The following is a 25823-nucleotide window of genomic DNA, read 5'->3' as shown; positions in this document are numbered from 1 at the left end:
AGCCCGTGCTCTTTCCACTGAACCACGCTGTCTCTCCTCCTCTAGACTATAAACTCACTGTGGGCAGGGAGCATATCTAATAGTCTTGTACTGTACTCTCCCAAGCGCTTAAGCACAGTGCTCTACACAAAGTAAGTGCTCAGTAAATACCATTATTTGACTGATAGCCTGTGTTATGGCCCCAAGTTAATGGTGTTTGAAGTGAGTATTGGGATCTGAGAGACAGGTAAAGTAACAAGCTGAGGAAGACACAGAAGGGTTTTCCCCTTCCAACCCAACTATTGAAAGTTGTTTGGGAGTTCCAGATACGGTTTCCAGAAAATTAATTGAGTTGGAGGAGGAGAACGAATGGGGTTGTCACAGCATCTCCCCAATCTGCCCTTTCCTCTCCATCTGCTACTTTGCTTATCCAAGTACTTATCATGCCCTGCTTGACTACTGCATCAGGGTTCTCGCTGACATCCCTGCCTCCTGTCTCTCCCACTCCAGTCCTTATTTCATTCTGCTGCCGGGATTATATTTCAAAAAGAAGTTCCGTCCATGTCTCCCTAGTCCTCAAAACCCTCCACTGGTCGTCCATTCACCTCTGCAATAAACAGAAACTCCTTACCACTGGCTTTAAGCCTCTTCTTAATCAGCTCTCCCCCTCCTACCTTGCCTTCCTGATCTCCTACTACAACCCAGCCTACACACTTTGTTCCTGTAACACCATCCTACTCACTGTACCTCCATCTTGTCTACCACACTGTCAACACTTTGCCCATGTCCTCCTTCCATCCTGGAATTCCCTCCCCCTTCATATCCAACAGACTACCACTCTACCTTCAAAGCCAATCCTAAAATCACACCTCCTCCAAGAGGTCTTCCCTGACTATGCCCACGTTTCCCTTACTCCTCCTCCCTTTTGCATCATCTGTGGACTTGGATCTGTATCCTTTAAGCACTTGATAGTCACCCCCCACACACACCCCCGCCCCACAGCTCTAATGTACATGTCCTTATAACCTCCCATTTCCCCTCATGTCATTTCCTCTGTTATTTATTTCATTGTCTTTCTCCCCGTCTAGACTGTAAATTCCTTGTGGGCAGGGATTGACTCTACCAGTTCTATTGTAGTGTACTCTTCCAAGTTTTTAGTACAACACTGTGCACACAGTAAGCCCTCAGTAGATACCATTGATGGATCATTTGTCAGAACTAAGGAAATCATGGCCTAGCGGATAGAACACCAACTTGGGAGTCAGAAGGACCTGAGTTCCAATCTCCTCTTTGCCACTTGCCTGCTGTGTGACCTTGGGCAAGTCACTTCACTTCTCTGTGCCTCAGTTGCCTCATCTGTAAAATGGGGATTAAGACTGTGAGTCCCATGTGAAACATTGACTGGATCCAACTTGATTAGCTTGTATCTACCCCAGTGCTTAGTACAGTGCCTGGCACATAACAATGAATATTTTTTTTAAATCATCTGCCTAAAGAAACTTCAGAGGGAAGGCAGAGCACTTAAGGCTAGGTAGTGCAGCATGGAAGGGTGGAAGGGGTCTAGATCCAGGAACAGTCATGGGGAGGTATAGAGTAGGAACAGGTGAAAGATCATCCAGTTGGAATGAATAGGAGAATCCATTTTAGCAGCAAACAGAGACAAAAGGAATGGTGTGGTGGTCAGTCCATTTTCGCCTCGCTCATTTTGAAGTGCAGACCTTTTTTTTTTTTTTTTAATCACCGCTTGTGGCTATCTGGGGAGTCTCACTTCTTGCTTGCTATAGATCAATCTGTCCCCTTTCAATTCACTTTTGAACTGTTGACCAATAGCTCACGAGAAAGAACGGATTAGGACCTGGCCATCCCCTACTGTGAGAAAGGAGCTGTAAGTACAAATTCAGTCCCAGTTACATAGATATCCAACAATGTAGGGGCATCCTTCTTTCTGCATGCCTTACTCTTTCTTTTAAGAAACACATGCATAATGGAATGCCTCCGGTGAACTATTCTGGCAGGCTGATTCTCAAGAGGTTAAAGGCAATTAGTTCGGAAAGCCAACCATGAAAATGAAAAGGAAATGTATTCTAAATCATGTAGACCAAGGCTTCCCAACTTTTTCATTCCCAGGCAGAGCAAGGACAAAGAGGGCAGTCTTTTGTGGCTTAGTGGAAAGAGCACAGGCTTGGAGTCATAGGTCATGGGTTCTGATCCTGACTCCACCACTTGGCAGGTGTGTGACTTTGGGCAAGTCACTTAACTTCTCCGTGTCTCATTTACCTCATCTGTAAAATGGGGATTGAGACTGTGAGCCCCACGTGGGAAAACCTGATTACCTTGTATCTACCCTAGCGCTTAGAGCAGTGCTTGGCACGTAGTAAGTGCTTAATAAATGCTATCATTATTATTATTATTTTGGCACCTTTTCCTGTCCTCCTTTTACTTGGCATTCACAAATTATTTCTTCAAAAGAATGTCCCATTTCAGTTATTGTTCATCTAAGAGTCACCCGAAAGAATTACTACTTACATGGCCATGGGTCATTTTTGAACTACTGAACACGCTTGGATCAGTTCTTTTACAAATCTTCATAAAAAATACAATGGGCCACATTATGCTGATAGAAGAGAAGCAGTGTGACCTAGTGGAAATAGCATGGGCTTGGGAGTCAAAAGACCAGATCTACCATGTCAGCTGTGTGACCTTGGGCAATTCATTTCACTTGTGTGCCTCAGTTACTTCATCTGTAAAATGGGACATGAACTGTGTCCAATTTGATTAGCTTGAATACCCCAGAGCTTAGTATAGTGTCTGGCACATAATAAGTGCCTAACCAATACCGTAAATAAAAACCAAATGGATAAGCAATTTCTTGGTCACAGTGATTTAGATACTTCTCAGGGTGCAGTCAATTCTTCTGGGAGGTAAACTATCCACCCAGTGTAAAATATGTCTATTTTACCAGTTACTGGCGGTATATAGGAAATATACCCAGTGTCCTTGTTAAAACAACTTTTATGGCATTATTCCATTACTGCTGTGTTCCTGCATTACCTTCTGTACCCTGCATCAGATGGCTTGGGTTCCAGTCCCGGCTCGTAATTCAGTTGTCCCACGAGGGGCTCACAGTCTTAATCCCCATTTTACAGATGAGGTAACAGGCACAGAGAAGTTAGGTGGCTTGCCCAAGGTCACACTGTAGACAAGTGGCAGAACCAGGATTAGAACCCATGACCACTGATTCCCAAGTCCATGCTTTTTCCACTAAGCCAAGCTGCTTCTATAATCCATGCCCACAGTGAGCTTCCTTGCTGTGTGACCTTGGATAAGTCATTTAACACGGAAAAGCAGCATGGTCTAGTGAATAAAGCACGGGCTTGGGTATCAGAAGGACCTGGGTTCTAGTCTCAGCTCTGCCACCTGTCTACTGTGTGACCTTGGGCAAGTCACTTAACTTCTCAGTGCCCCAGTTACCTCATCTGTAAAATGGGGATTATAACTGTGAGCCCCATGTAGGGTAGGGACTATGTCCAATCTGATTACCTTATAATAATAATAATAATAATGCTGGCATTTGTTAAGCGCTTACTATGTGCAAAGCACTGTTCTAAATGCTGGGGGATACAAGGTGATCAGGTTGTCCCACGTGGGGCTCACAGTCTTCATCCCCATTTTACAGATAAGGGAACTGAGGCACAGAGAAGTGAAGTGACTTGCCCAAAGTCACACAGCTGACAAGTGGCAGAGTTGGGATTCGAACCCATGACCTCTGACTCCCAAGCCCGGGTTCTTTCCACTGAGCCATGCTGCTTCTCTACTGCAGCCCTTAAAATAGTGAATGGCACATAGTAAGTGCTTAACAAATACCATTAAAAAAAATTACTCTCTCTGAGCCACAGTTTCCTAATTTGCAAAATGGGGATTTAATACCTGTTAATCCTTCTCAGACTGAGGGACAGGAATTATTGTGTCCAACTTGATTATCTAGCATCAACCTCAGTGCTTAGTAGCCAATATCACTATTATTATTATCATCAAATTTTCTCATTCTTGAACGACCGTCCAGTAGTTTGGATGGTGTTTGAAATCTGTTGAGTTGGAAGAGCTTCCCACTGGAGTGACAACACATTCTAACACCTTCACCAACGTCTCTTACAGCATCCTCCATCCACATAGCTTCACAGAGTGAATGGAACATGACTGATCCGATGACACACCTTAATATCAATGAGGAGTGGATTTACAAGGCACCCCTGGTTCTGACGCCACCAGCACGACGTAGTCTCATAATCAAAACTTTACTAATAAATTTACAGAGCCAGATTGGCTGTTGATGCCCAGTGTTTTCAAAAAGATTAAGGAAAACATACAAAGGACTTGGAATGCTCCCTGCACCTTTCCTGTAAGCAAATGACTGTGTCCTTAGAGGCAAATACCCCAAAAGACATGCAAAGGACTGTAAACTGCTTAGGAGACCGTCCAACGGTGTGGGGTGGCAACTAGGGTCCAGACCAAAATAAAGATGCATAGAACCCAAAGAGCTGGAGCACAGGGCAAATCTTGCACAGACTGAGAGACCTGGACTCCACAAAGTCAGTCAAACACATTTACTGAGCACTTACTGTGTGCAGAGCACTGTGCCAAGCACTTAGAAGAGTACGTTACAACAACAGACACATTCCCTGCCCACAACAAGCTTACAGTCTAGAGGGGCAGACACATATTAATATAAATGAATAAATTACAGATATGTACTTAAGTGCTGTGGGGATGGGAGGGGGGATGAATGAAGGCAGAAAGTCAGGGTGATGCAGAAGAGAGTAGGCGAAGAGGAAAAGGGCTTAGAGAAAGCCTCTTGGAGGAGATGTGCCTTTCAGTAAGGCTTTGAAGCACGGGAGAGTAATTGTCTGTCTGATGTGAAGAGGGAGGGCGTTCCAGGCCAGAGGCAGGACATGGGCAAGAGGTCAGTGGCGAGATAGATGAGATCAAGTTTAAGTGAGAAGGTTGGCATTAGAGGGGCAAAGTGTGTGGGCTGAGTTGTAGTGGAGAGTACCGAGATGAAGAAGAAGGGGACAAACTGTCCACTTTGCTGTGAAGAATATAAAAATATTCATAATTACTGAAAACCTCTAAATAATAATCAACAGCATCAATTGGGGGTTTTGGATATTAGTCTCATTTCCAATGTCATGAAAACTGAGTGTTTTGTGAGACTAACCCAGACAATGGGAGCAAGGTTAATTCTAATTTCAACACTGAAAAAATAAATTACCGGTAGAATTCCCAAGAGGCTATTGCAGCACGGGCTACTAAATAATGCACATTTCAATTCAAAATCTTTCATCTGGAGATAGTGGGCCATAGGCTCAGCAAAATATCAGAATTCATGAATTCCCACAGCAGGATAACAGAATAAACTAATGCACATATTTTGGAAAGTATCTCTTCCCACCACTTGGGCTCCTAATGGAAACAGGACACAACCCAAATTTCAGTATTGATTTTCTTGGTGCACTGATGATTTTCCCCCATAGTATTCTCCTTTCAGAATGAATGTCCATGGTACAAATTAAATTGTCCATACAGAAGTCTCACCCCTAAATCTGACTTTTCAGAACTATGTCTGAATAATGCTACCTACTAGAGACAAGAGAATGACTTTTCAGGGAAGAGATGGAAATTTCATTGACTGAAACCATAGTCAAATAAGTTGGAAACAATATAAATAGCAGACAGAGGAGGGCCTAGACTAAATAAGACTCTCTTCTTAAATTACATCATATGACTAGAAAAGCAGAATTTGCTTCTACAGACTTCATTTGTTTGCGTCTCCTCCTCTGCCTCTGTTTAATCTCTTTCACGCTGTCCTCCCACAGCTAATTCTCATCTCTTTGTTCTCTAGGTACAAAAGCAGGAGCAATGTTAATTACATTTTTTTCACTACAACTAAAATATAAACACGGGTGTGCTGGAAAATTAATGGAGATGCTGCTAATGTAATCCCTCTAATTACTGTGTTGTGGGAATACAGTTCAGAGCCTATACTTTACAATGGCTTGCTGTTAGCTCTGCTACACTGAATATGCTGATCCTTCTCTTGAAATTCTTTTCCAAGAGATTTTATTTCTGACCATAAAGTTTGTTCCAAGAAAACTGAACCAGACTAGATTTCAATCCCAAAGTTGTACTTCAGACTTCCTGCTGGTCTCCCAAGCCAAGAAATTTGAAATAACCTTTGCTTTTGGAGATCTCCTCTTTCCTCCCCCTAACTTTCCCATTACTGTTGGCAAAGCCTCCCCCTCTCTCAAGCCCACAACCTTGGCATTATCCTTGAATCATCTCTCTTTCAACCCACATATTCTGGCACCAAATCCTGCCAATTTTATCTTCCTAATATCTCCCCTTCCTCTCCACCTAAATTGCCTCCTCGCTGTTCCAAGCACTGGTCTCATCCTTACTCAATTACTACATCAATCTCCTCACAGACCTCTCTGCCTCTAGACTCTCTTTACCCACTCCTCAGGACTCTCCAATGGCTACCCCTCCTTCTCGGCATCAAATGGAAGCTCCTCGCTACTTGCTTTAAAGCTTTCACTCAGTTCTCAGTCAATCAATTGTATTTTTTGAGTGCTTACTGTGTGCAGAGCATCGTACTAAGTGCTTGGGAGAGTACAATATCACAGTGTTGGTAGGCACTTTCCCTGCCGACAGTGAACTTACAGATCCACTCCAAACTAGTGCACATATTCTGCTCCTCCTCAGCCATCCTGTGCCTCATTCTCATCTCTCTCTCTCTCTATCCACCTCTTGCTCACACCATCCCTCTAGCCTGGAACTCCCTCCCTCATCACATCCATCACAGTATAACTCTCCGCACACTCCTAAAATTGCATTTCCTCCTAGGGGTCCTCCTTGATTAACTCTCATTTCCCCTCCCCCTACCAGTACTTCTGCATCACCTACAAATTACAGGACTCAATCTTTAAACACTTGAATACTCTCCTCATTAGCACTTGTGTACGTATCTTTAAACTCTGTTGCTTACCCCTACCTGTAATTTATTTCAGTGTCGGTCTCCCCCATTAAATTATAAACTCCTTGATGGCAGAGATAATTTCTACTAACTTTACTGTACTTTCTCAAGTGACACAGAATAATCACTCAATAAATTCTACCTGATTGATAGGTGTAATTTGCAAAACTCCTTAAATAATGTTATAAGGTACTGTTTAATATGACAGTGTGGAGGAGGAGGAGGAGAAGAAGAATTGTATTTGTTAAGCAATTATTATGTGGCAAACAGTGTCCTAAGTGCTGAGGCAGATATAAGATACAACATACACAGTCCCTGTCCCACACAGGCTCACAGGCTAATATTTTCTAGATCCAACAATCAGCCAAAGCTTAATAGGGTGGTCACATGCCACAAGTGGATATCGGACACCCAGACACATGTGATCTTATGTGCGTTGTGTCAGGTACACAGAAAAACATAATGATGTGATAGGGAACATTTTGGGGAAGTTTCTCTGGGGGGACTCCTGTCCCCGACCCCTTGTTCTGGAGTCACTACCACCCCTCCCAGCTCTATGAACAGAAGGACGGCTTCCAAACCATGAAACTCAGCAGCCAAAGCGGAGGGAGCGATCAAAATTTAAATTCCAGGTAGAAGCACCTGATACCATATGCATAATGGACAGGAGACAAACCATCTGAAAATTCTATAAAAGACTCCCTTTGATTTTAATGATAATAATCAGAATGAGTGTCTCTGTACGCTCCAAGGGCTAATATTAAGATAGGAGAGCTGACATTAGATTCATTTATTAATTTGATTGTATTTATTGAGTGCTTAGTTTCCTTCAAAATCCTCGATGATTAAATACTTTGTGCCATTCCCCTGTGTAATGAAAACTAACATTTATTTTTAGGTAGGTTGCTAATTAAAACTCCTTTGAGAGACATTGGTGAGAAATTTAGATGACAAATGTGCACCTAGTATAAAGGCCAAAATTCTAGCTGGGACTTCTGATCCCTAGTAACCAAGCTTTCTCCTCTCAGGGTTGCACCTGGAGAGTTTCCAGTACTCTACCAGTGTTGACTACGGGAGGGAGAGTCAAGCAGAGGCGTACCTGTGTCATTCCTAGCTTGGGCAGTGGCTAGAGAGTGGAAGGTAATATGCTGCAAGTTAAAACGCCACTGTGCTGAGCAGCAGTGGCACGGAAGAGACTCGAGGACGGAGACTTAAGTTTGCTGTGTGGAAGGAGGCAACGGTAAACCAGTTCTGTATTTTTGCCAAGAAAACTCTATGAATATACTACCAGAATAATTGCAGATGGAGGTGGGGTGATCTGGGAGAGATGTGTCCATGGTGTCGCTTTGGGTCGGAGACAACTCGATAGCATAAGACAAGACAACCAAGCTTCGGACTCAAACCTTGATCAATTTTCTTGAAATTCATTTGCCATTGGTGTATTTTCCTCACTGAAACTATATTATACATCTATGATCAATTTGACTCCGTTCTCTACTTGCCTCTTTCCCCCTCATCCCCACTACCCACCAGCTTTTCCACAATATGTGGTTTTTCCCCAAAATGTTCATCCTTTGAGAAGCCTTGAATCCCTTAAAAGCTCCTTTTTACACTAAGAACACCATGTTAATTACCTCTAAAACTCCCTAGGTCAAGTTTGTCTGTATCTTGAGCATCTGTCTCTTCCCCTGAGTCTGTAATGTCCATGAATTCAGTTAATATGCTTTCTACTTCCTTTCTCAGATGATTAGCTCCAGTGCTACATGAGTCAATGCTGACCTTCAAATGAACCCACTGAAAACTTCACACATGTCTGGTTCTGTCAGGGCAATTGGTAATAACTCTGCTTACAGCCTACTAATTAGTTTTCAATCATTTTAACTGTATTATTATCCAAGCCGCATTGATTTCATTTTTCTTAACGGAGTTTGGTGAGATACTGTACTGAATGCTTTCAAATATAATGCATCACTTCTTTCTACTAGTTTACTAATTGAACTGAAAAATAGGATCATGATTTTCCAACACAGTTTGATTATACAAGTTTTGTGCTGTCATAAGATAACTTTCCTTCACTGACCACAGATATTTCATGGTTTTATGTTAGAAATCAAAATGTGAGCTTTAACACAAATTGAAGATCCAAAATTTACTCCTCCCCATTCTAATAAGTAAAAAACATACACTTGCTTTTCGGTATTGAGTCTTTCCCAAATTTTCAATACTTTAGGAACACTGCATACAATGTGAGCTTTAACACAAATTGAAGATCCAAAATTTACTCTTTCCATTCTAATAAGTAAAAAACATACCCTTGCTATTCGGTATTGAGTCTTACCCAAATTTTCAATCTTTAGGAACACTGCATAATGATGCTACAAATTGAATTTGATGTTTCTGGTCATTGTTATCTTCTTACTTATCACCCTAATCAACTTTTCCTCTTCACTCCAAAACCCTCTCCAAATTTAATTTTTTTCTCCATAATGTCTGCAAACTGAAGAGCACTTGATCGCTGAGCACCTTTATTAAACAAATCAGAATTTCCAAACATAAAGAACTAGGAATCTTTATTATAGTCTAGCCAAATGATGGAAGAAACGAAACCAAAACACAACTCTGATTCATGGTGCCTGCCATCATAATTTTTCTACTCTGTAAACTAAGTTAAATGCATTTTTCTGAGCTGGGTTGTCTGCAGGGTGTATCATGTGAGAGGTTTTTGATGGAAAATAAGCTATTTTTCCAGCTACCTGTTGAAAGGTCCCAAGAGACACTCACTTTCCAAAATGCTCTAAAATGATCTCTCAACCCTGAAGTAAAGTAATATGCTCTATATTATATTTGGAGTGGGACATGTCTTAACACATGGACTACAGTCAATCAATAATATTTACAGAGACCTTACTGTGTGCAGATCACTACATTAAGTACTTGGGAGAGTACAACAGATTTGGTAGACACATTCCCTCCCCACAAAAAGCTTAGAGTCTGGAGGGATAATATTTTTGTTCATGACTTAGGCCCTAATCATCTTAGCATTTGTGGACTCAGGATGAGTCTCTGGGTTGCATTCGAATGACACTAGAGTTTTTTAGCTTTTTGTTCCCCCACTAGAACACTTCTGAATGAAAAGCAACAGTCGGAGAGATAAACAAATCTTTGAAAAGAGGACAAAGGGAAGACAGTCATTCTATTTCCCAACTAGACCGAAAGAAAAAGCCAAGCAGAGATACCAGGGAGGTAAGGCTAATTAAACACACATCACACATGAAGACAAGTAGGTATGGAAACACACACAGAGGAAACACCCTCCTCTATACCCCGGGAGACAAGACACATACACAAAATCCCTGAAAAGGGCTTCCAAACCACCCATTTACTTCCAGAGAAAGTGAGTCAGATGTAGTCACCAAAATACATGGACAAAGCCATGTGAGTCTATGAATATTATTAAATGATAAATGACATTTAGTGAGCACTGTGCTAAGCACAAGTGTAATGCAAGTCTCCCAACTGTAATGCAACAGACTTGGTGGATACAATTCCCATCTTCTAGGAACTTACAATCTAGTTAGGGAGACAGACATTTTTGGGGCTGCAGGTGTGAGGTGTAACAAAATGCTTAACGGAAACAGACCCATGGGCAAAGTTGATGCCCCTCTAGAGTGTAAACTCCTTGTGGAAAGGGAATGTGACTACCAACTCTGTTATATTGCACTCTCCTGAGCATTTAGAGCAGTACTGTGCACACAGTAAGGGCTCAATAAATACATTTGATTGATTGACTGATTTCTACTACCAAGATCTCGCTGAACTGGCTGAGGGATGGAAAGGCACTGTGCCTGGAGCCTGGGCCTGTCAGGTCCAGTGCGGGTAGAATCTTTGATTGCTGGGTGATCATGTAGGTCTCCCCCAAGAGAGGAGCTAAGATTCTCCTGCTGTGTGGAGTATCAAGACCCAGACCCTTATTGGACTCTGGGGTAAGTTGTGGTTGCAGGGGAGGGTTAGGGGCTATAGGACACCATGTGAGTTTCAGGCCCCAGAAAAGAAGAGAAAAGAATCCCAAGTCCTCACTCCTCTGTGTCAGTTGATGGTAATGGTCTTAATAATAATAATAATAATAATGTTGGTATTTGTTAAGCGCTTACTATGTGCCGAGCACTGTTCTAAGTGCTGGGGTAGACACAGGGGAATCAGGTTATCCCACGTGGGGCTCACAGTCTTAATCCCCATTTTACAGATGAGGTAACTGAGGCACCGAGAAGTTAAGTGACTTGCCCAAAGTCACACAGCTGACAAGTGGCAGAGCCGGGGTTTGAACCCATGACCTCTGACTACAAAACCCGTGCTCTTTCCAGTGAGCCACGCTGCTTCTCAAAAACTTGTGAAAACATTTTGCAAGATTAAGAATATTCTGATATAAAAAATAGTCTAATTTCCCAAATTTTCACTGGCTTAATGGCTTTCTACACATGGTTTATGTCCTCTGCTGTTTCCCGATGGAACTACTATACTCAGTTTCGATACAACATATACTTCCCAGAGAAGCAGCGTGGCTTAGAAGAAAGAGCACGGGCTTGGGAGTCAGAGGACGTGGATTCTAATCCTTGCTCTACTACTTGTCTGCTGTGTGACCTTGGGCAATCCACTTCCTTTTCTGTGCCTCATTTACCTTATCTGTAAAAATGGGGATTAAAACTGTGAGTCCCACATAGGACAACCTGATTACTCTGTATCTACACACCCAGCTCTCAGAACAGTGCTTGACTCATAGTGAGCACTTAATAAATACCCTCATCATTATTATTATTATTATTATTATTTCCCAGCAGTAGGTTTAGCACACACTTCCCACAGCAGGAGCTTATCTGGATACAACACGACACAGTGTAGGACACAGTGAGGATTAGGCTGTAAATTTTATTTAATGTGATTATCTGCAAAAAGGCAACCCCAAGTATTATTGGAGGAGTTGCATGTGAAAGATCAAATTGTTCATGAGTAGTGCTTGATAGAGAAATAGAACTGTTGGGACCAGATGCCCCCAACCAGAGGGGATAATTACACCTCTTAGGGTTCTCTTTTGCTGCTTGAAATACCTAAGGTGGGATCCATTAGAGTCCTACTCTCTGCCACAGGGGAGAGAGAATCCCAAACCTGCAATTGACTCTTGGGTGGCAGCAGAAATGATGGCTACACCAGCTGCCAGTCCTTGTCATCCCAGCTGAACTGGGCCATTATGGGACTATTTCCAGCACAAGCAGACCAATATGTTTCCATCTGTGCAGAGCCTCCCAGCCATACTCTAGGACGAGTTAGTCTAGCAGGGGCATAAATCAGGACTGAGCCTCTTCTGTGGCAATGAGAGCAACACTGTCGATGACCCTGGTGGAACTAGAGAAGCAGCGTGGCCTAGTGGGAGTCAGAAGGTCCCGGGTTCTAATCCCACCTCCTCCACTTGTCCGTTGGTGACCTTGGGCAAGACACAACTTCTCTCGACCTCAGTTCCCTCATCTGTAAAATGGGGGTTAAGATTGTGAGCCCCTGGGGGGGCAGGGACGGTGTCCAACCCAGTTTGATTATATCCACCCCAGTGCTTAGTACAGTGCCTGGCACAAAATAGGTTCTTAAACACCACAGTTGTTATTCCTCTACACTGTTATCTCATTGTGGGCAGGGAAAGTGTCCATTTATTGTTGTGTTGTACTCTCCCAAGCGCTTAGAATGGTGCTCCGCACACTGTAAGTGCTCAATAAAAACAATTGAATGAATGAATGAATTCTGTCTCTGCTCTGAGCTGGTGATGGCCCCAGATCCCCATTGCAGCAGCTAGGGTGATGGCATAGCTGAACCAGTTCAAGCCAGTTCAGCTTGGGGCTGCTATCAAGACTGCTGCCCCAAGCACCATAAAAAACAAAACAGTGCCACCCATCCCAGCAGCACTCTGGTGACATGCCCTTCCTGAGCTAAGACACTTGAACCGTGGCTGCTTCCCATCCCTTCTTCCTCTCCCTTTCTTCCCACTACTCTACCCTTTCTCCATCTCCTTTTCCTTCTTTCCTCTCTTCCTTCTCTATCCCTTCTTCATCCCTCCAGAAATCTCATCTGCTCTAGTCTGTAAACCCTTTGTGGACAGGGATCATATTAAACTATACCATTCATTCAATCGTATTTATTGAGCTCTTACTGTGTGCAGAGCACTGTACTAAGCACTTGGAATGTACTATTGCACTGTACTCTCCTAAACACATAGTACAGTCCTTTGCATACCACTGATTGATTCGCTGACATGAGAAGCAGAGTGGCCTAGCAGAATGAGCACGAGCCTGGGAGTCTGAGGACCTGGGTTCCAATCCCAGATCCGCCACTTGTCTAATGTGTGACCTTAGGCAAGTCATTTCACTTCATTTTACTTCTGTAAAATGGGGATTAAGACTGTGAGCCCTATGAGGGACAGGACTCAGGACCCATTCCACACACTTTGTTCTTCTAATGCTAACCTTCTCACTGAACCTCGATTTCATCTATCTTGCCACCTCTCACCCACATCCTGCCTTTGATCGGGAACACTCTCCCTCCGCAAATCCGACAGACAATTACTCTCCCCAACCTTCAAAGCCTTATTGAAGGCACATCTCCTCCAAGAGGCTTTCCCTGACTAAGCCCTCCTTTCCTCTTCTCCCACTCCCTTGTGCTTCATCTTGACTTGCTCCTTTAATTCATCCCCCCCCCCCCAGCCCTACAGTACTTATGTACATATCTGTCTTTTATTTATATTAGTGGCTGTCTCCCTCTCTAGACTGTAAGCTCATTCTGGACAGGATATGTGCCTGTTTGTTGTTATACTGTACTCTCTAAAGTGCTTAGTACAGTGCTCTGCACACAGTAAACGTTCAATAAATATGACTGACAGGGACTGTGTCCCAGCCGATTATCTGGTATCCCCCCAGCACTTAGAACAGTGCTTGGCACATAGTAAGTGCTTAACAATTGTCTATCATAACTTCAAACACTGCCGCACAGCCTGAACTAAGTAAAAAGAGAGGACAAGTCCCTCTGGACATATGAAAATTAGGAATGGAGTGACTTCATGTGGAGTCTTTGGAAAGATCACGAGACTAAGATGCACAACTGAAAATGATGTTGGGGCTTCAAATGGTAAATGCAAACACATACAGAGAAGCAGCGTGGCTCAGTGGAAAGAGCACGGGCTTGGGAGTCAGAGGTCATGAGTTCGAATCCTGGCTCTGCCACTTGTCAGCTGTGTGACTGTGGGCAAGTCACTTAACTTCTCTGTGCCTCAGTTACCTCATCTGTAAAATGGGGATTAACTGTGAGCCTCACGTGGGACAACCTGATTACCCTGTATCTACCTCAGCGCTTAGAACAGTGCTCGGCACATAGTAAGCGCTTAACAAATACCAACACTATTACATAGGTAGTAATTTGGTATTTGTTAAGTGCTCACAATGTGCCAGGCACTGGGGTGGATACAAACTGGTTAGGACACATCCCTGTCCCACATGGGGCTCACAGTCTCAATCCTCTCAGAGTCTCAATCCCCATTTTACAGATGAGGTAACTCAGGCCCAGAGAAGTGAAGTGACTTCCCCAAGGTCACACAGCAGACAAGTGGCAAAGCCAGGATTAGAACCCATGACCTTCTGACTCCCAGGCCCCTGTTCTAACCACTATACCATGCTGCTTCTCATGGTTAGAGTTAACATGTGCATGTTGTGAAAGGGGCTATCCAGTGCACTTTAAGCATACTGTTGTGGGTAACAGAGAGTCAGTCAAATCAACAAGAATTGGGAAAAGAAATCCAGACAGATTCTAGGCCTCAATTTCTTTCCAAATATAAAAATATCAAAATATTAAATTGCCAAGTACAGGAATGTTAGGAAAATACTTCTTTGGAACTAAAGATGGAAGGATTATATTGTATTATAAAATACACTATATTGCAGATCAGTCGATAGCTTCTCTTTACTATTATTAAATATTCAGTGTTGGTACTTTTCAACCTCAGAGTAAAAATATCTTGAGCATTTGGAAATGCAAGAAATGGCCAAGTCTGAAAGCACCCATAGAAACAAATGAGAATGAGCTACTTCTCTCTTGCAAAATGATCCCATAGCAGTAATAAACTAAAAAAGCCTCCAAGCCATAAAATCCTGAATGTGTATTTTTTTTTTCACAAGAATACAAATGATACAATGTTTAGAAAATAATCTCAAAGCTCTAACAAAAGATACCGTTTTGAATTGAAAGAAGGTATGCAATTAAGGTCAGCAAGAAAAAGGCTGCAAGGAAAGGCTGGAAAATCAACACCTTAGTAGGAAACTGATTATCTTGATAAGAGGAATCCTTTTAGATCATTGCATTTTGGACAAAAGATAGTTTCTCCTGAGCTAGATGGATAGAAAGGAAGTAAAGTGGCAATTTTCACGAAGACATTAGCGCTAAAGATAGGACTTCTCAAACGGGAATTACAGCACTAGGTGTTTGTTTTTTTCAGAAGTTGACTCTAAGTACTCGTTTAAGCGCTTACTTTGTTCTAAGCATTGTACTAAGTGCTGGTGTAGATACAAGATAATCAGGTTGGGCACAGTCCCTATCCCACATAGGGATCACAGTCTAAGTCCTACTTCCCTTTTTACAGATGAGGAAACTGAAGCACAGATTAAGTTGAATGTGTGCCCAAGGTCACACAGTAGGCAAACGGTGGAGCCGGGATTAGAACCCAGGTCCTCTGACTCACAGGCCTGTGCTCTTTGCCCTTGCCACGTTGTTTAATCACTCAACTGGCAATGAGGCAGAGTCTTCTCACATGAAAATCTGTGAACCTGAAAGTTCCCTTGTCAACAGAAAGGTCTTTCATTACGGGGAAATAAACTGGGTCTTTACCCTCATCTTTAAAAAAGCCCATAACCAGCTTCCTTTGGGTAACATTTCTTTAACTTGCAATCCTAAACAGAGGGTTTTATGATTTTTCAAGTCTAAGGCTAGGTGACTGCACACAGTTTATCTTGGAAAGTATGGGATGAATGTAAAACTATCCAAGTGCTGGTAAATAGCTGCATTTTGGTCTTTGTATTTTTTAAAAAACAAATATTACCCTTTTAGTGAAACTTGCTACCAGTACTAAAACCTATTTCCATTTGGCCATGGCCCAAATTTATCATTAAAATCTTTAGTCTATTGCTTTTAAATAATTAAGCATGGCATTAGACATGCATCCTTCCCACCCTCCCTCGTTCTCTTCCTTTCTCCCTCCCTCCCTCCCAAGTTCCTGGTCTTTGTGTACTTCGAGTCCACATGTATTTAAAGGCATTTGTTCTGTTTTCTTCCTTCTGCCTTTGATGTGGTGATCTCTATTTCTGGATAAGGTGCTCCTTTTGGGGCCGGAGTGGGGGGGTGTGGGAGGTGGAGGTGGTGAGAAGATGGGGTGAAGGAGGAGTTGTGTTTATTATATATCTAAATTTAGAAAGTTATTTATCCAGAGTCAGAGACCATGTGGTTTTAGATTCAGATGCAAATTCCACCTCAATAATCCTAATGCAGTAAACTCTCCAATCAGACTGCCATCCCAACCCTGATACCTAATGCCAAATTTTCTAGCAATGTGGGCCACTGAAGCCAATCCAGAGAAATTGAGTTAAAACAGGGGCCTTGCTAGTTTTTTTTCTTCTTTTTGTCCGTCTGCTGTTAATAACAGAGGAAGCATTTACCAATGATTATTAGCTGAGATAATCCCAGCTGTGCCAGGGCCAAAAGGAAGGGACGGTTCAAATTAAGCAAACAGGTCTAGAACAATAACTAATACAGTGCCGGCTTGATGAAAGCATGAGGTGGCTCTTAGGAAGCAACTGGAGGAAGTTCGAACATGCCGACAGGGAAACCTACGACTGGTTACCTAGTGAACCCAGCCTACCACTTCTGGAAACCCAGCTGCAGGTCAGTACCCATGATTTTGCTCTTTTTCTCTCCTTCTCTGCAAAAAATGTCTTTAGCTCCTTACTTATCAATATCTGTATTTAGGAGAAACAGAAAATAATTTGAAATGGGATGTTAGCACACCCATAACAAAAGAAACGTTCAATCTCTAACAATGTTGTCAATTAAATCACTTAATCCTTGTATTACCCTTCAATCTGAAATACTTATCTTCGACTATGAGTCCGAGGAAAACGAAGCCCCGGGGGAATCAATGGACCTTTCATTGTTCTGATCATTTCGAGGATTTACTCTGTTCACTTTTTACAATTTAAAACTTCCTTTTCTTTTAGTGTCATCCCTCTAAGTCTCTAGCCCCTAAAAACCTTGTATATATTAGGGCGAGACTGTACTTAGAAACAAACTTTTGCTCCCTAAGTTACCAACTGATGAGTCTGGAGGGGTGCCAAGGAAAACCATATTATTATATACCTCCAAAATCACAGAGAAGAGGAGGATAAATATCTTCTAGAAAGGAAAACATAGCCTGCTTTTCTTTTTGCCTGGGAGACCTCAAAAAGAGTCAGACTTCTGGGGCAGACAGGAGGACAAGCTACAGAGAAGATTTTAGGTCTCTAAAAATCAGATATTGTGCAAGGATTATCAAAGTAAGAAGCAAAAAGTCATCAGAGAAAACAAGAGGAAAACCAATTTAGTTAGCTTCTTCAATTTCAACTAAACAGAGGTGAATTGAACCAACCACAGCCGCTCTTTTTACCAAGAAGATAACAATAGCTATTAAATAACAAAAGTCTTGAGGCAGAAACAACAGCGAACAGGAACACATCAGTAAGGTCCAAAGGACAGTTCAAAAACTGGGGGGAAAAAGATAATAAGACTGAGCCTTTATCTGCTTTAAAAGTAGAAAATCCATAATACTTTTTTCCAAATATAAACCGCCCTGATAGTTTTGTTTCCATCTTTATAAATAGGAAAAAAAAAATATTCATGGAAAATGTGTCCCAGTGGTATCAGCACCTTTACTTTATTTAGAGACACTGTAATAATAGTTCTTCAAATTGTATCACTTTAATCTGACTCAGACAATTTTGTTTTAGGAAAAAATAGCAGCATTTGGACAACTTCACAGTGCACTTGACAGTTCATGTCCTGATGATGTGCAATATTAGAAAACTGCAGCTTTTCTCATTTTCCTCATCGTTCCAAGAAAGAGCCAATAAACTAAACACAGAATAATAGCCTTAACTTACTCATTGATATAATCATTATCAAATCGATCAATGGGATTTACTGAGCAACTACTATGTGCAGAGCCCTGTATTAAGCACTTGGGAAAGTACACTACAATGGAATAGCGGACATGTTCCCTGACCAAAACAAGTTTACAGTGTAGCGGGGCAGACCGACATTAATAATGAATAATGTTTCAAATATTTGGGGGAGTGATGCAAAGATGCACATTCATTCCTATAGTTCTCAATAAAGAATATGAAAAATAAAAGTTATATGGTAAGAAGTAAAAAAAATGTTATTGGTTTCTAATTGGTCAGTTTATTCATAAAGCTTAAATGAGAGAATTCCCAATATATCTTCAAATAGCTTCTTTATATACTGGGGAAAAAAAAAACATTTGACTATAGAAATATTTTCACCATTTTCTGAATTTTCACAAATAAATTGACTACAACTTATTTAGTTCACCTAGTTTCATTAGCTCATTCCTATTCTAAATCAGCATTCTCTTTAATATAATGTCCATCAACAACAATTCTAATTCCATCGCTTTATCATTTAGAGAATAATCAGCAGGGTACTACTTTTACAGGGAGTTTTAACACTACGGTTTTAGTGCTCTTCAAAAAAATGTTATCTATTTCCTCCCCTACTTAATTATTAAAATGATAATATAAAAAGTTTCATTTTAATAATGATCACAATCTGCTTATTTAAACTTTAAATAGATTTTTAATATTTTGCTGGTTAATTCATCTGGTCTTCAAAATTTTCATCTTTCATTTTCATAACTATCATTTCCTAACTCATGTGTCTTCATCCATAACCACCTCTTAATACTTATCTAGAAATAAACAAATATTTGATAGGAGGGAGGTGAAATAACTCCCCTGATTGGTTAAAGTAGGGAAATATTTGTTTAATCCAATAATTAAGAAAACAAAAACTCTAATCCCACCAGTTTGGTTTTTAGGAACAGTTTTCCTGACTTTAATCAACATCTCTTTTTATCATCTTATATTGCTGTTTTTTCTATACATGGTGGACTATGCTTCATTTCAAAGAGCAACTTGGAAGAGCTTTTTGTTAAAAAAAAAATTGGTTTTAGTTACTACTTCACACCTGGAGTCAGTGACATAAGTTTGAAATCAGGGCTGTCCAACAAGTCCATAGAAGGAGATTTCAGAGAGGTAGAGGGTGCCAAAATTTGAGTTATGAACACCCTTCTCCCTCACACTTTCACACTTCTCTCCCCTCACTGAGCCAGGGAGTGTTAATTTTTCTACATGTTTTCATAAGTAACTTTTCGTGGATCCGTGCATGAGACCCCCGAGCTGACTCAACCCTCATTTCTTCTTCTCCCACTCCCTTCTGCGTCAACCTTGTACTTGGATTTGCACCCTTTATTCATTCCTCCCTAAGCCCCACAGCCCTTAAGTACATATCTGTAATTCATTTATTTCTATTAATATCTATTTCCCCCTGTAGACTGACTATAAGTTCACTGTGGGCAGGGACTGTTTCTACCAACTCTGTTGTATTTACTCTTCCAAGTGCTTAGTACAGTGCTCTGAACACAGTAAGTGTTCAAAAATATGATTGAGTCTAGTATTTGCACTACTAGAAATGTAAGGGCAGATGTTAGAAGGCATAACACCTTTCTTCCCCAACCATCTTCAATCACCCTCAAACAATTTTAAATCTTCTATGGCCATGGTAAGTCAACATCCTTTAACTGTCTTAAAACAGAACTAACATTTTCTTAGAAGCACACCAAAACATTTTGGCTTCATTTTACTTTTAAAAAAATGGTGATTGGTAAGGCACTTAGTAGGTGTCAAGCACTAGCCTAAGCACTGGGGACATAGGCCCTTGTTCCACAAGGTACTCACAATCTAAGTAGGAGGCATCTTAGGTATTTACTTGCACCATGAAAATAACAGGCAAAATTTATTGAGCCAATTAGGGGGAAAAACAAACCAGACAAACTATGAGATGAGATTCACAAAGCCGGCACATTTGTTTTTTGGTGAAGACACAACAGATCTTACCACTTAGAGCTTAAAAGAAGCACCACAGATATCAGTAATTTACTTCATATCATGAACACAAATGCACATCAGATGTGCAAACACGGGTAACTTTTTCCCTTCTGATGACATCTCCTATTTCTGTTCCCCAATTCCAGAGCACCAATAAAATTAGTTCCACCAAAGAAGACATCGAGCCATTTCTCTGCATCATCCTCCCGGCCACCATTCTGCTCTTCCTGGCCTTCCTGCTCCTCTTCCTGTATCACCGCTGCAAACACCAACAACCTCCAGGGCAGATTTTCAGCATTGACGTGCCCGAGGGCTCACCCCAACAAGACGGGACTGATTTCCTCTCGGCCCTCCCCTGGACTAGCGAGCAGAGTTTTCACTACTCCACCCTGCTCCCAGAGGCTTCCTTCATCATGCTGTCCTTGCCGCCTTCTTATGAAGAGGCCACCATGAAAACCACTGAGGAGTTAGGGGTTGCCCAGATACCGGTGCCTCCTTATGAAGATTGATAAGAAGCAGCAAGCAGCTTGGTTTAGGGGATAGAGCACAGACCTGGGAGCCAGAAAGACCTGGGATCTAGTCCGGGCTCTGCCACTTGTCTGCTGTGTGACCTTGCACAAGGCGCTTAACTTCTCTGTGCCTCAGTTACCTCATCTGTAAAATGGGGATTGAGACTGTGAGCCCCATGTGGGACGGGGACTGTGACCAACCCAATTAACTTGTATCCACTCCAGCGCTTACTGCAGTGCTTGGGACATAGAAAGTGCTTAACAGATACCATAAAAAAGATATACCACCCCTGTCACATTATAATATATGACCTTCCTGGGAAAGCCATAGCTCTCCACTGTTAAAGGCTCCGAGCGGAGAGATATGAGACATCCACTGATCTATAAAATGGACATCCAAGAGGTTATTGATTATTGACAGTCTGCCAACTAAAGAGACGACTTAAAAAGATGCATTCAAACATTCAATCCATTCTTGATTTCTAAAATATTGGGTTTTTTAGAATCAACGTTTCAGAGCTTGCTGGCTTTCGAGAAACGAATGGATTCTTCTAAGGGTGAGACACCTCCAATTCTCTTTTGCAAGGAAGAAGATCAAATTGGGGCAAGTTGAGAGAAATTAGCCAGGGTTATTAGCAATTGGAAGAATAAAAAATACTAGATATACCAAAGAATTTTTTATGAATCAGAAAGTCCATTCGTTCTTTTCCACTTTCCTTTTATGCAGGGATCTCATAGACCGATAGTAAAGAGAAGAAACCTATAAAGCATTAACCAAGAAGGATATAAAGCATAAATTGAGACCAATGTAAAAATGCCCTCGAAGAACTCATCTAGAATTGCTTTTAATCTTTTGCCATGGTAATTATTATCAGTAGTGGAAACAAAAAAGGAAGAAGAGAGAAAGAAAGGGGTTTAAAAGTATTAGGCCACTAGGAACTAGAAGTTGATGAGTTTTAACTTTTAATTTGCAAGGCCAGGAACCTTTAAATGACAATAATAAGGCTTTTATGAGTAGAATATGTGTCATCTTGTTTATGTTTTAAATGATCTTTTTCCACTCAAATTACTGGGCCTATGAATGGATATTTCATACCATTGTACAAACTGGACATGTAATCCCAAATTAAAAAAAAAAGTTACCGTGAGCAAGAATGTTTGAGCTTAAGACTCAATCAATCAGTGGTATTCATTGAGCATTTACTGTGTACAGAGCACTGTATGAAGCACTTGGGAGAGTATAATACAATACCCACAGGAGTTTACAGTAAGGTGATTAAGCCAAAGTTCAAATGAACCAGAGCAGCAGGCCCAGTGACTAGAGCACAGGCCGAGGAGTCAGAAGGACCTAGGTGTCAGAAGGGCCAGGGTTCTAATCCTGGCTCTGCCCCTTATCTGCTGTGTGACCTTGGGCCAGTCACTTCATTTCTCTGTGCCTCTGTTTCCTCATCTATAACATAGGGATTAAGACTGTGAGCCCCATATGGGATGGGGACTTTGTCCAAACTAATTTACTTGTCTTCATCCCAGCACTTAGAAGACTGTTTGATACATAGTAAATGCTTAACAAATACCATTATTACTATTATTATCCTCTTGTCATTTTGGTTCAAATCACCTCTGGTTAGAGGCCTACCCAGACCAGATCCAAGGGGTGGGTACTGCATTCATTCATTAATTCAGTCGTATTTATTGAGCGCTTACTCTGTGGAGAGCACTGTACTAAATTCTAGGGAGAGTACAATGTAACAATAAAACACATTCCCTGCCCACAACAAGCAGGACTAGAGTCACCAGAGCCGAGGCGAGGGGACACAAAACTGACATGGGACAACCTGATGACCCTGTATCTTCCCTAGTGCTTAGAACAGTGCTCAGCACATAGTAAGCGCTTAACAAATACCAACATTTTTAATTAGTCCTAAAGTGGACTTTTCAGTCAGACTCTCTTCCTCTTACCATGACTCAGGGAAGAAAAGGGAAAGAAGAGAACCAGAAGCTGGATTAAATGTTCTCTTAATTAGGAAAAGGACACAGAAAAGTTGTTCTGCTCTAACCTTTCATCTAAGCATGCCTGCCTCTAGGCACCATCAGAGCCAGAATAAAGTTGTACTAGGGACTAGGACCCAACCAGCTCACCCAAGCACTTAACACAGTGCTCTTCACGTAGAAGCACTCAACAAATACAATCAACTGATTGACTAGGTTGGGCTACACTTGTACCTAGTAGAAACTTAAAAAAGCCATACTTCATTTAAGTGCCCACCACAGGATGGGATTTATTATATAATAAATTCTGGTAACCCGGACACTGAATTTTTCAGCGCTTGGTTAGGTTTGGGCTGGGCTAGGGTTGGGTGCCTCTCTCAGGATGGCGCCCGGAGAGTTTCCAGGACTCTACCAGTCTCGGCTATAGGAGGGAGAGTCAAGTAGAGGCATATCCATTCTGCTCCTAGCTTGGGTAGTGCCTAGCGAGTGGAAGGCAGTCTGCCACAGGTCAAAACTCATCTGTGCTGGACAGCAGTGGCACAGGAGTCGACGGCGGAGACTCAAGTTGACTACAGGGAAGGAGGCCGTGGTAAACCACTTCTATATTTTTACCAAGAAAACTCTATGGATCCACTACCAGAACGATTGCAGATGGAGGTGGGGCATTCTGGGAGGGATGTGTCCATGGAGTCACTGTGGGTCGGAGGTGACTTGACGGCATAAGTCAGGACAAGGGCTGGATGGCACAGGTAAAAAAAAATTGAGTCCACATCTACATCCTATCTCCTAGTACCCTATTTCTAAGTGTGTTCTGGAGTTTCTCAGTCACAATATAGCCCTTGCATGTGGATTTGTACCCTTTATTCACCTCTCCCTCAGCCCCACAGCACTTACGTACATACCCATAATTTATGTATTTATATTATTGTCTGTCTCCCTCTCTAGACTATAAGCTCATTTTGGGCAGAGAACATGTCTACTAATTCAGTTATAGTGTACTCTCCCATGTGCTTAAGCACACAGCAAGCGCTCAATAAATATGATTGATTGTTCAATTGATTGAATATTGCTACTTCCCTAGAAAGTGACTGCCATAGGGAGTATTTTAGGATTACAAAAGGCCTCTAGATTGAGTCTCCCACTGGGACCAAGAACCTGCATAGAGGAATTGTTTATACGACTAGTGCCTGTCCCAGGGACACTACACTCTTTTTCCCTGACAGCCATATCCCCCACTGGGGCAAGGAATGCAACAAGACAGGCAGGATTGCAGCCCACTGCACAGCACATGATTCATCTTCATTCGTAGGAAGCAGTGTGACCTAGTGGAAAGAGCATAGGCCTGGGAGTCAGAGGACCTGAGTTCCAATGCCGGCTGTGCCGATTGCTAGCTGTGTGACCTTGGGCAAGCACTTAACTTCTGTGCCTTAGTTTCCTCAACCATAAAATAGGGATTCAGTACCTATTCTCCCTCCCACTGAAGAACATAAGCCCCACACGGGACAGGGATTGTGTCCAACCCAATTGACCTTTACTTACCCCAGCACTTAGTACAGTGTTTGACACATAGTAAGCACTTAACCAGCTCCTTGAAACAAAGATTAGTGAGCAGGAAGATGTGGGACTAATTAATAATTAATTAAGGTTTTTGTTAACTGCTTACTATGTGCCACGCACTGTTCTAAGCACCAGGGTAGATACAAGGTAATCAGGTTGTCCCACGTGGGGTTCACAGTCTTAATCCCCTTTTTACAGCTGAGGTAACTGAGGCACAGAGAAGTGAAGTGGCTTGCCCACACAGCAGACAAGTGGCAGAGCCGGGATTAGAACCCATGTCCTCTGACTCCCAAACCTGTGCTCTTTCCACTAAGTCACGCTGCTTCTCTAGACTAGAGCCCAGAGCTTGTGATTCCCTGAGCAGTGCTCTTCACACTGGACTAACAGAAGGGCTACTTTTTAATGCTCGGCCTCAAAGGTATGATGCTCTGTACAATTTACCATCCCACTTTGAGTGCACTTGGGAAATGTTTCCTCTTTCCAGGGGGGAGCTGAGAGAATTTAGCTCTTCAGTGCTGCTAGCATGACCCCAGTTCACTGTTCAAAATAGCTAGAGGCAACTGAATATATATAGTTTTATATATGGTTTTATATATATATATAGTTTTATATAGATATAGATAGCTATATCTATATCTATATAAAACTATAAATACAGATTCAGTTGCCTCTAGCTATTTTGAATGGTGTATATATATATATATGTATATATATATCCACATATAGATAGATATATATATCTGTCCTGTTAAAACTCTGGCTAAATTCATGTTTCGACTCACAGATAGGAAGAGAATCCTCTACTCTTTTTATAAAATTTTAGAGAAGCAGCATGACCTCGTGGGTAGAGCATGGTCCTGGGAAGTCAGAAGGACCTGCGTTCTGGGTTCTAATTCTGACTCCTCTTGTCTGCTGTGTGAATTTGGGCCAGTCACTTGACTTCTCAGTGCCTCAGTTCCCTCATCTGTAAAATGGGGATTAAGACTGTGAGCCCTACATGGGACAGGAACTGTGTCCAACCTGATAAGCTTGTATGTAGCCCAGTGCCTGGAATAAGGAGCTTAACAAACACCATTTAAAAAAAAAATTGACAGCATGGGGAGGGGAGAGGGGTGGCAGGGAGAACAAGGGTCTCTTTCAGAAACTGATGAGCAGCGTTTGGTCAGTTAAAGAGTCTTGAGAAACAGCATGGCTCAATGGAAAGAGCCCGGGTTTGGGAGTCAGAGGTCATGGGTTCTAATCCCATCTCCACCACTTGTCAGCTGTGTGACTTTGGGTAAGTCACTTCACTTCTCTGTGCCTCAGTTCCCTCATCTGTAAAATGGGATTGACTGTGAGTCCCACATGGGACAACCTGATTACCTTGTATCCACCCCAATGCTTAGAACAGTACTTGGCACATAGTAAGTGATTAACAAATACTATCATTATAATTATTGGTTCATTAGCAATTTTTCTACTAAATTGCCACTCCTGATAAATTTCTGAATTGAATCATTATTCATAATAAAATGCTAAATAGGG

At 41.9% G+C, this 25823-nt stretch overlaps 1 protein-coding gene across 1 annotated transcript; it reads left to right on the top strand.

The window, feature by feature from the left end:
• Positions 1 to 16858: 16858 nt before the first annotated feature.
• On the top strand, positions 16859 to 20775 carry SMIM28 (small integral membrane protein 28). The gene is made up of 2 exons (XM_029051702.1): positions 16859 to 16969; positions 20391 to 20775. The coding sequence occupies exons 1-2, from the start codon at positions 16859 to 16861 to the stop codon at positions 20751 to 20753; spliced, it is 474 nt and encodes a 157-aa protein (XP_028907535.1). The 3' UTR covers positions 20754 to 20775.
• Positions 20776 to 25823: the final 5048 nt, after the last annotated feature.

The sequence above is a fragment of the Ornithorhynchus anatinus genome, chromosome 2, assembly GCF_004115215.2.
Source record: "Ornithorhynchus anatinus isolate Pmale09 chromosome 2, mOrnAna1.pri.v4, whole genome shotgun sequence".
In the NCBI taxonomy this organism is placed as follows: Eukaryota; Metazoa; Chordata; class Mammalia; order Monotremata; family Ornithorhynchidae; genus Ornithorhynchus; species Ornithorhynchus anatinus.
Note: the sequence above shows the minus strand (reverse complement) of the source record. Positions and strands in the feature narration are given on the sequence as shown.